Source organism: Solanum dulcamara, chromosome 7 (genome assembly GCF_947179165.1).
Source record: "Solanum dulcamara chromosome 7, daSolDulc1.2, whole genome shotgun sequence".
Lineage (NCBI taxonomy): Eukaryota > Viridiplantae > Streptophyta > Magnoliopsida > Solanales > Solanaceae > Solanum > Solanum dulcamara.
In genome coordinates this window covers 12002858-12015218 of record NC_077243.1, presented here as the reverse complement: position 1 = coordinate 12015218, position 12361 = coordinate 12002858, and the positions used below count along the sequence as shown (strand labels likewise).

The following is a 12361-nucleotide window of genomic DNA, read 5'->3' as shown; positions in this document are numbered from 1 at the left end:
GTTTCTGGAATGTATACAGGGTGATATATGTGGGTCAATTCACCTTTCATGTAGACCATTTAAATATTATATGGTCTTGATAGATGCATCTACAAGATGGTCACATGTGTGTTTATTATCAACTCGCAACATGACTTTTGCGAGATTGTTAGCTCAAATTATAAAGCTAAGAGCACAATTTTCAGATTATGCAATAAAGACAATTCGTCTTGATAATGCTGGTGAATTTACATCTCAATCATTTAATGATTATTGTATGTCGGTTGGAATAAAATTTGAGAATCCAGTTGCTCATGTTCATACTCAAAATGATCTAGCAGAATCATTGATTAAACGCCTCCAATTGATAGCTAGACCATTGCTAATGAGGACAAAACTTCTTATTTCAGTATGGGGGCATGTTATTTTGCATGCAGCAGCACTTGTGCGCATAAGACCAATAAATTTTCATGATTTTTCTCTATTACAGTTGGCTTTTGGAAGGGAGCCAAATATATCCCATCTTAAAATATTTGGGTGTGCGGTATATGTCCCAATTGTTCCACCACACCACACAAAGATAGGTCCCCAAAGAAGGTTGGGAATATATGTTAGGTATGAGTCTCCTTCTATTATAAAATATTTGAAACCTATGACTAGAGATTTATTTACGGCAAGATTATTGATTGTCATTTTGATGAATCAGTATACCCAACATTAGGGGAAGAACATAAGCAATTGAAAAATGAGATAGATTGAAACTCATTATCATTATCTCATTTAGATCCTCGAACAAATCAATATGAGAAAGAAGTTCAAAAGTTGATTTATTAACAGAATATTGCAAATCAACTGCCAGATGAATTTACTAACCTTCCACGGGTTACTAAATTGCATATCCCAGCTGCTAATGCTCAAGTTTTAGTTGATGTCCCGGTAGGACAACTTGTTCAGGCAAATGAGTCTAGGCCACGCTTAAAACATGGAAGACCAATTGATTCCAAGAAATAAAATCCTCAAAAAAAGAAAAGGAATAAATGATCAAGAGGGTCATAATTTGGAGGCAATTGCTCAAGAAGAGCCCAAAGACACAACAAATGGTGATACCACCAAGGAGGTACAAGTACCTAAAAATAATGAGAATGAAGAAATCTCAATAAGTTATGTCTCGACAGAAAAAAGGTCAAATCAAAATGATATTGCAGTCGATAATATTTTTGCTTATAATGTTGTCATTGAAATAGTGCAACAAGATAAGGATCTTGAATCAAAATTTATCAATGAATATAGACAGAAAAATGATTGGCCAAAATGAAATGATGCAATTCAAGCAGAGTTAACTTCACTTGAAAAACGTGAAGTTTTCGGATCAATAATCCGAACACTTGAAGGTGTCAAGATAGTAGGGTACAAATGAATTTTTGTGCGTAAACAAAATGAAAAAGGTGAAGTCGTAAGATATAAAGCACGACTTGTAGCCCAAGGTTTTTCTCGAAGGCCTAGTATTGACTTATATGGAAACACATTCCCCTGTTATGGATGCAATTACCTTCAAGTATCTAATGAATTTGGCCGATCATGAAAAGCCTGAAATGCACCTAATAGACGTGGTCACTGCCTATTTATATGGCTCATTAGACCACGACATTTTTATGAAAATCCCAAAGGATTCAAAGTGTCTGAAGCATACAAGGATTCTCAAGAAACTTGCTCAATAAAGCTTCAGAAATCCTTATACGGGTCGAAACAATCAGGGCGCATGTGGTACAATCGTCGTAGCGAATATTTGCTGAAAAAAGAATATAAAAATGATTAAATTTGTCCTTGTGTCTTTATGAAAAGATCTGAATCTGAATTTGTTATAATAGCCGTTTATGTTGATGATTTGAATATTATTGAAACTCCGGAAGAACTTTCAAAGGCAGTAAAATATCTGAAAAGGAGTTTGAAATGAAAGACTTTGGAAAGACAAAATTTTGTCTTAGTCTACAAATTGAACATTTTGCAAATGAGATATTTTTCCATCAGTCAACATATATTAAAAATATTTTAAAGAGATTTTATATGGATAAATCACATCCATTGAGTACCCCAATGATTGTGAGATCTCTTGATATTAATAAATATTCATTTCGACCTCATGAAAATGATGAAGAGCTTATTGGTGCTGAAATACCATATCTTAGTGCAATTGGTGCATTAATGTATCTTGCCAATAATTTTAGACCAGATATAATTTTCTCTGTAAGTTTGTTATCAAAATTTAGTTCTTATCCAACACGAAAACATTGGAATAGAATTAAGCATATATTCAGATACCTCCGAGGGACCATTGATATGGAATTGTTTTACTCAAATAAATCGACATCAAAATTGATTGGTTATGCAGATGTAGGATACTTATCTGATCTCCATAAAGGTCGATCGCAGACAGGCTACTTATTTACATGTGGTAATACAGTTATATCATGGCGTTCAACAAAGCAAACTATAGTTGTCACTTCTTCAAATCATGCAGAGATAATAGTCATTCATGAAGCAAGCCGAGAATGCGTTTGGTTAAGATAAACAACTCAAAACATTCAAGAAACATGTAGCCTTTCTTTGACAAGAGATGCTATAACAATATTGTATGAAGACAATGTTGCATGTATAGCTCAATTAAAGGGAGGATACATCAAAGGAAACATAACAAAACATATTTCACCAAAATTCTTCTTTATCCATGATCTTCAAAAGAAAGGTGAAATCGATGTTCAACAAGTTCGTTCAAATGATAATTTAGCAGATATGTTCACAAAGCATTGCCAACTTCAACCTTTGAGAAATTGAGATACAAAATTGGAATGCGTCATCTTCGAGATATTAAATGATGTCTTCATCAGGGGGAGTATAATACGCGCTACACTCTTTTTTCCTTAGTCTAGATTCTGTCCCACTGGATTTTTCTAACAAGGTTTTTAATGAGGCAGCATTCAAGGTGTATTATCAGATGTGTGTACTCTTTTTTCTTCATTAGGCATTTTTTCACTGGGTTTTTCCTAGTAAGGTTTTAATGAGACACAACATATATGGGCGTTCAGGATAGCTGTATATATTTATTCTTTCACTAGAATTTATTCTTCTTTTCATGGACATCCAAGAGGGAGTGTTAGAAAATAATGGATGTCTTTTTCTTTCGTTTTCTTTTTCTTTTCCGCCCACCCCCACTTTTCCCTCACCCCTCCCCCTTTTTTTTGGTCAACTTTGACAACTGATCTTTGGCTATAAATTGCCAAAGATTTGGCAATGAAAAATGTACACAGATACATACGAAATACACTGTAATTTCCTCTCTTTTTCTCTTTCCCTCACTAACTCTCTCCTTTTTAATTTGTCAAGTTAGTTTATTTTATAACATATTACTACTATACAATTTATATCATGTGTGTATCATGAAAAACTGAAGAGTATTTTTTTTTTAAGGAATGAATATGCCTTTATAGTACTCGTTAGTATTTCTTTTATACCAAATTAGTATGTATATATATATCATGTAGCCACAACTCTTATCTCAAAAGTAGGAATCATTTTCCTCTTAAATAAACTTTAGGTAATATGAATCTTAATTAATCAATTTTTAATTAGAATATCGAATATCGAAATGGCAAATAAAGAATTATCTTAAAAGGCAAACAAATTGAATGTTTCACATATTCACCATCTGATTTGTCTATCTGTCTCCTCTGTGTTAGTCCTATTGATCTTTTTGTCTTGTCTTATTATCTTCTTTAGTCACAAATTGATCTTATATTTGACTGCATGAAAATGGTATCCTTTTGAATGTAAAATGTGGTGCTAGTAGCTGGAATAGCATAAAATAAAGAGCAACAATTAAGAGAGAAAACCAACTAGAAATGTGGGTCAATTATTTTTTTTAGTGGCTTTCTGTGATATTATATTTAAGCAAAATTGAATGATTTTCTAATTAAAAAATAATCAAAAACTAGTCTAAGTCGATTTTTAAAAATTTTAAATATATATAAAGATTAAATTTGAAAATCTATAACTATAATTAAATAAATATTTAAAATTTATGATTAAATGCTAAGCATATATTAGACCTTAACTATAAATGGGGGAAAGCAATTATCTAGTCTCCTCGTACAATCTTGCACGTCTCGAATTGTGTAAGCATTTTCAAAGGTTGACGTTGATCTATTCACTAATGGCTGGAGTAAATGACAATTTCTTGTACGTCTCAATTTCGTATCTAATTGCGGTCTGCTGAATATATTTTATTTTAGGGTCGTTTAGTTTTAGTGTAAAGGATAACATCAAATAATTTCGGGATTAAATTATAGTGTTATTCAATTTGTCGTTTGGTTGACAAGTTTGGAATAATTTATTTTGGGATTAATAATTAATATCGCGATAAGTTAACCCTCTTCTTGGGTGGTATACTAATCTCGAAATAATTTATCCCTAGATAAAGTAGGTAAATGACAAAAATATCCCTTTAAATCCTTATTATACATCACTTTTTACATTCATAAAGGATATTTTTGTAAATAAATAATTTATTCTTAAAATTTATATAATGCATATTATTTTGAATATATCAAACCAAATACTCAATAAAAAATAATTTTATCACAACTTATTTTATCATAACTTATCCTATTATAACTAATCTCATCATAACTTATTCTATCATAACTAATTTTATTATAACTTATATTCAAATCAAACGAGCCTTTAGATTACAAGTAGGAGTTCTTCATTAATATGTGTGTTAGAAGCCAAAAGTGCTTTTCTTAAAATGCACGGGTCCACTTCTGCTAGAAGCCGCCAGCTATTTGTCGACATTAATGTTTTTAGTTAAGGATATTTATGAAAAAAATTAGATTTCATTTGTTTTACTTAATGAAAGTTTTAATTTTAATTATTCAAAATTTAGTTATTAAATTTGTTTATTTTCAAACTTTGAATTTTAATTATTCAGATTTTAATCGTTAAACGTATTTATTTTTATTATTTTAAAATCACTTAATGAGTCTGGATAAGTCTGAATAATTAAAATTTATAATCAAATCTTAATATCATTAAAATGTCTATTTTAAAATTTCTACAAATATGATAGTTCACCGCTATCACATCTACTTTCACTCACTGCCTACAACCATCATTTCAGATACAACTACCATCACCATCAACATCCACAAACATTATCCTCAGGCCAACCACAACCACCATTACTGACAATCACCATTAGCTATCATTTGCAATCATTACCACCAGCTATTATTGTATCCACTAATCATGACTGATAATTACCATCATTAATCTATATTATATATCGCTAACCGCAATCATCATTCATCATTAGTTATCACTTGCATTCGTCCTGACAAGCTAACCCGAGTATCATTTTGCTAATAATTATTAGTCACCAACAACAACAACAACCACAGTCAATAAATATTATCAACCATTATACCATAAGATACTATTCACAACCATCATTATTAATCAAATCGTCCCAAATTGACACACGCAATCACAATCGATAGTCATCACCGTCATTAATTGTCTTATAAAAAATTTGAGATATTTTATTGATATTATATTAGGTCAATTTCATAATTAATTGTAACGATCCATTAGGTCGTTTTGAGAACTAGAACTTTTTATTTTATAAAAGACTCATTCCGTAAATTTTTAATGGGTATTTAAACTATTCGATAACTATGGTTATTTAATTGAGGAGTAAATTTAGATAACTTATTTAATTAATGGGCTAAAATGACAATATATTTAATACCCTATACCACTTATTTCATATTTATTAAAATAGTTAGTAAGGCTATCACTTTTAGTACTTAATTAATTTGAGATAAGAAAAGAAAAAGAAAGAGGAACTCACCTGCGGTGGACGAAAGGAGAACAAACGATTCAAGTAAGAGGATCTACCTCTATTTCCACAATTGGTTATGAGCATGAAATTATTGTGTCTAGGTAATATAGAAAAGTAGCATATTAATATAGTTGGATAGATGGAATTGAAATTGAAAGTTACTGGCAGAGTGTGCCTTCAGGGCTGGGGAGACAAGGTCTAGCGGCCATTATTGGTTAATGATGGCCAATGAATGGGTAATAAGGCTTGAATGATTAGAGGATTATAAGGCGCACGTGGGTTCCGCATTCTGTGAATCAACATGTTATTGCTATAATTTGGTTTTCAATGTTTTTCTAAATTTTCTTATTATAATCACATTTTGATTCAAATTTTGATATATTGAGATAGATAATTAAATTAGGTGTATTTTATTATATGAATACCATTGATTTATGTTATTTAAAGGAATTAGGAATTAATCATAGGTTTGAGATTTAGGAAACTGAATATAGTAATATGGGTGTCTACGAACTCGTTTACTTACAAACATTGTATACTTGTTAGATTGGAAACGTTCTGAGATATCGAAGAAAGGAAAATCAGAGGTGAATTAGGTTGCTTGACTTCGGTTCTTCGGTTGAAATAGGTTATGGTTTATTCTATATCATAGATAGACTCTTAGTAGTGATTGATAGTCATTGAGTAATGCGTGAAGTTTACTATGCATTTAATTGTTGTGGTTTGGATGGTTGGTATGTTGTTGTGATTTATCTGAAATCCCTAGACCGTGAAATTCAAAATCTTGAACTTTCCCTATCAAAAATGGTGTATTGAATAAAGAAGGCTTTATGAAATATTGTTAGTGAAGTGGAATGTAATAATAAAGAATGATAAATTAATAATATTTGGATCAGGTGTCACGTTCCGACATGGTATATTTGGATCGGGTGTCACATTCCAAAAAGGTATATTTTGATCGGGTGTCACGTTCCGACACGGTATTATTGGATCGGGTGTCACGTTCCGACACGATAATATTAAAGAAAAACAACTTAAAATGACTTAATGTTACCCAATCTCCAATAACTCATTTTCCAAAAGAGCGTGATGTGGAAGCTTGTGTAACACCCCAGAAAATTTTTCGCAAAAATCCAAACATTTCTTTACGTGAGTGTAGACTCGGACCGGAGGACTTGTAATTCTACACATGAGTTAGGATTAATTCCTAAGTATTAGAAGTGTGTTAGATGTGTTTAGGGGTCATACGAGATCTCTAACACCAAGTCGAGTCCAAAGAACTCCAATCGATTAAGTTTTCGGACGAGTTAGTATAAGGGTCACTTCAAGCGACCATATCTCCTAGGATATAAAGACCTAAGTGGACCACGACCTACCAAATTAAAGGTCTTTGAGTCTTCTTTCCAACTCCACTAAGATTGTAATTTTTGGAGTTCGGAGTCAAAAGTTATGGCCATTTTACTACAGACTAGTACTGCAGGAATTTCAGGCCTGGGCAAAATTTAGGCTTGGCGCTCAAGTGGCGCCTCACGCCACTATAGCGCCAGAAAACAGCCTCAGTAGTTTGGGGCTTGGCGCGATGCGCCACTATTAGATGTGCAGGGTTTTAAGCCTATTTTGGACGTTTAAGCCTATTTTGGGGCTTGGCGCGATGCGCCAGAAAACAGCCTCAGTACTTTGATGTGATGATAATGTTTGATGATGATGTAAATGATGATATATGATGATGATGTGATGATGATGTTTGGTGACGATGTGAATGATGATATTTGACGATGATGTGAATGAGGAGGTGATGTCGATGAGGATGTTGTGTGATGAAGTGGATTGGAGTCTAATGTGATTTTGTGGTATGTGAGGTGTATAATTTGAGTATATTGGAGTCTTAGGAATATTTTGAAAATAAATTATCTTTTGAGGAGGAGCTTTAAATAAATTATTTGTGAATCTTTTTGCATAAATCATTTACACGCGATTTTGAGTCTAAGGAATTATTAGTTTCATCTTTGATTTAGAAAGGAGTTTAAGTATGAATTGAGTATGAGGAGCCTTTAAATGAGTTGAGTATTTTTACATTAAAGTATCTATTTTGAGTTTGAGTTGAGGGGTTGAAATTATGTTTTAATGTACATAATATTTTTTGTATTTATTGAGTCGAGATTGTACAAATTTTAAAGAGAAGAGTTTGATGATTGAGATGAGTCGATTTAAAAAGAGTCCAATGAGACTTGCCATTATGACTCGATTGAGTTGAATTGAGGATAGAGTTGATGAGTTGGCAAGGTTCTAAATGAAACTAGCTGTGAGGGCTTGTTTGAGATGATTGGATGGAGTCATATGAGCATGGAGTCATGGGAGGAGTATCGAGCACCGAAGCGGGTGAGAGTATAGTCCATATCGAACCCCAGAAACTACGTCGCCAACGTAGGTAGGGATGGAACCGTTAAAGTCGGATGCTTCCCAAGGGATGGAACCATTAAAGTCGGATGCTTCCCGTGGGATCGAACCGTTAAAGTCGGATGTTTCCCATTTTTATTGTCCTGAAATGATAGGACTTGACTAATCGATGGTATCCATGATTAGGGAGGCGTTCATGCCCTGGCAAGGTATAGACGGAAGTGGCAATAATATTTGATTGTTATACTATCACCGGCTCATAGGTGGTGGTTGTCGGATAAGAAAAACTCTCATTTAGGTTTTGATAGTGCTCCGAGTCAGTTGAGTTGAGTGGTTTACGAGTTGGTCATGTCTAAACTATTTCTTGTTAGACTTAGGGCATTTGAGTGAGTTGCTATATGCTTATGAGTTAGTCCTGTCTAAACTATTTCTTGTTAGACTTAGGACACTTGAGTGAGTTGTTGCATATTTATTGAGTTGAATTGTAAAACGTTACATAATTTAATTTGCATATTTACTGAGTGAGTCCTTTGAGCTGATTGATGAGTTAAATGTGGAGTTGATGGTATATGGTCGGATTGGATTAGATGAATTGTGATTGGATTGAATAGAATGGTATGTGAATAGATTGGATTTGATTATTGAGTTGATTGTTGAGTTGAGTGTATATAATCGGATTGTACATGATTGAAAGGGATCGAATTGTAAATAATTTGATTGAATTGTATTATATATAATTGGATTGGATTGTATGGTATATGATTGGTCTCTGTCTAAACTGTATCCTTACTTTAGATTTACGACGCCTTATTTGAGTCTCTCTTATCTTTCTAATTTGAGCTATGTGGACCGATGTTATTCTTCCTCGAGGTATGTTTCATTCTGCCATATTACATACTTGTACATTCCACGTACTGACGTCCATTTGGACCTGCATCGTTTCATGATGTAGAGACAGGTTTAAGAGATCATCAATAGGAACATCATTGGGGATTTATTTCACACTCAGCGTATTGGTGAGTCCTCCCCTACATTCGGAGGACACCGCTCATGTAATCTGGCGTCGAGTTAGCCTTTTTATTTTGAGTTGAGGTAGCCATGAACCTGTCATTGGCACCAAATAGATAGTAGTGATAGAGGCTTTATAGACTAGATAGTGATGAGTCCATTGAGTATTTCTATCCTTGAGTTATTCTTGTCAAACTATTTTTTTAATGACAAATATCCTAGTTGGTGTGTTGGCCCATGGCCTTTATTTTTTTTTGAGTTGGATGAGTGATTTGAGTTGCCCGCTAAATTATTCTTTATTTTTAAACTTTTCACTGATTGAAATAATGGACGGATGTGTGATCAGGCTATGTGGTTCGCTTGGGAGCCAGAAATGGTTTCTGAGTGCCGGTTACGTCTAGGGTACCCTCCCGGGGCGTGACAGCTTGAGTCCTCATGTATGATCTTAACATTGTCGATTGGTTATGTAATTGTTTATTTTGTTGTCACTTGACTTTGATCTTGTTGGTTGTCATCTGTTAAATGGTATGGTTGATTTCCCATTATTACTTTATACATATTGATTTCTATTTTGAGTCGGGCGATGATACCTACTCAATACATGTTGTCCTGTACTGGCCCCTACTTTTATTTTTCTTTATTTTATTTTATGGATTGCAGCGAGTGTTCCACCGATTTCGACTCGACCTCAGCTCTAGTCAGTCTCCATCACATCAGGTTCCAGGGTGAGTTATTCATTCTAGCTCCTGTTGGATTTTCTCGGACATGGCATGATGTCCTTAGTTTTTGGACACATTATATTATTTATTTATTTTGGAGTATGATATTTCCAGACCCAATATTTTAGAATTAAATGTTCTTGAGGTGATGACTTTCAGGTTTTGGGAAAACGTATTTAATTGAATTTCCGCGTTATTGTCATATTTATTAGTTGGGGTTTGTATTTTTGGTTCTCCTACTTAGGAGGTTAAGTGTGGGTGTCACTCATGACCCATTTTGGGTCGTGACATTAATTTGAATTTTTTATTTTTTAAACAAATACAAATTTTATACATTTAAATATTGAGAAAACAAACAGTCTTAACTATTTAGTATTCAAATCTTAATGCAACCTCTTAATATTGAGATGTGCATTCAGATTCAGACATTTTAATCTTAATAAAATTAAATTTGGCCTTAGTATTCTTTCCCGGACAGCCTCTGGCAGAAATGCAAGGTAAGGCTGCGTACAACAGACCCTTGTGGTCGGGCCCTTCCCCGGACCCTGCGCATAGCGGGAGCTTAAGTGCACCGGACTGCCCTTTTTTTATTCTTTCCGTTTCTATTTATTTGTCTTATTTTTCCTTTTAATTTGTTATATATTTAAAAACTACTTAAAAGTCTTATAAATCAAAATAATTAATAATTTAAAATATTTGATTATATATTTTAAAATTATATAAAAAATATTATAAATCACAATGCTTAGCCAATTACAATATTTAAGTACCATATAAAAAAATTGATTACACCATTTTCTCCGCTTTATGACACTATTTTTTTCACTCTATGCCCATTAATTATCATGCACTTTAACATTGTAATACATATATAAAGCAAATACAAAGGTGAACTACAAGAATTATTTATCAATCTTTTATTCTTAAGGATTAAAATGAAAAATCAATATGAAACACCTCCCATAAATTATAACATCATTATTTATTTTCACTGTGTCATTAATATGAATATAAATATCTTAGGCCTTCCTGAACACGATCTTGAAAACAGGCCGATTCACAGCCAAACGCCTAGATCCATTAGCTGCTGGTAAAATACCAATATACCCACACAACAATCTTGGACATATAAAAGAACACCCTGTGGCTCGTGGACAATATTGTAAAGCATAAGCATCTTCAAATTTCTGAATCGTAAATAAACTTGTGGACGTGCCATTTCCCGATCCACCTTTAATTCCACCAGTTGTCACCAACCCTTCTTCGATTTTCCAAACAGTTGATGTATTACATATCGACACGTACCTTCGCGCTGCGAATTTTATATTTACGTCTTCATTTTCATCGATTATTAAGCCCGCGCTTGAATTTACCATCAAGAATTTCACCGGAACGCCTACGCTTTGCGAATTTCGTGTTTGGAATACGTCGAGCGGGCAGCTCCCGTTTTCGCCTTTCGCAAGCGTTAGGCCACCACCGTTGCCCGCGGTAGCGGGCAATATATAGTAGGTGTACCCCGGACGGAGTTCTTGATAGTTAGTATCAAGAACTGGTTCGGCTTTTATGATTTGGAATAAGGTAAAACAAAGGAGCCAAGAAAGCAATAAAACTCCATGTATCTTCATTTTTTATAACTAGTATGATTAATGTTATTAAAGGGGTAATTTGTTTGCTATATTTATATAGAGGTCGATGTTGAATTTGTATACCATTAAGGTGGCTGTCATCATTTTGAATTTTGCTTTTTTCATATGTTTGAAAAATTGAATGCCTATTTTTTTGGTCTTAAAGTATGCTATGTGGGGAGAGAAAAGTCAAAAGAATTGAATTTTACCGTGCTTTGAATTTCTAAAGTTTGGCATTCCGTAAGGAAAACTACATTTGAATAGTTTTATCACGTATAGAAAGTCATGTAAAGATCTAGAATCTTGATGAACTTAGAAAATAATCCACTGTGCTTTTTGAATTGTCAACTAAAATATGGGAAAGAAAAAAGGAAATTCCGTAATATTTCTTGACTTTTAGGGGTCATTTGGTAGGAGTGTTAAAATAGATAAAGTTAACCATGGGTGTATCTCGTATGGATTAGCTATTTCAATTCTCACCATATATATATATCAAATCATTTATCTTATTATTACAATATAAATACTGAAATAAATAATTCCATGAATTATTAAACTCTTTAATTAAACATAAGATAAAATAGTCTTACACTTATTCTGTTAATTATCTTTTATCTCTTATTCAAACAACCCTTTAATAAGGCAAAAGAAGAGGGCAGTGATAATACTAGACGACTGCTAGTACACAACACAATTTAAGAAAGAAATAAAAAATTCAAAAAGTTGTGGCTTAAACA

General features: G+C 33.1%; 1 protein-coding gene across 1 annotated transcript; it reads right to left on the bottom strand.

Moving 5' to 3' along the window:
• Positions 1 to 10888: 10888 nt before the first annotated feature.
• LOC129895077 (kunitz trypsin inhibitor 5-like) lies at positions 10889 to 11661 on the bottom strand. The gene has a single exon (XM_055970715.1). It carries the CDS (start codon positions 11622 to 11624, stop codon positions 11019 to 11021), a length of 606 nt encoding a protein of 201 aa, XP_055826690.1. The 5' UTR covers positions 11625 to 11661; the 3' UTR covers positions 10889 to 11018.
• Between the last annotated feature and the right edge of the window lie 700 nt (positions 11662 to 12361).

What these genes read in the sequence shown, in the direction of transcription:
- LOC129895077 (XM_055970715.1), bottom strand. Translation starts at nt 11,624, where the DNA reads ATGAAGATACATGGAGTTTTATTGCTTTCTTGGCTCCTTTGTTTTACC.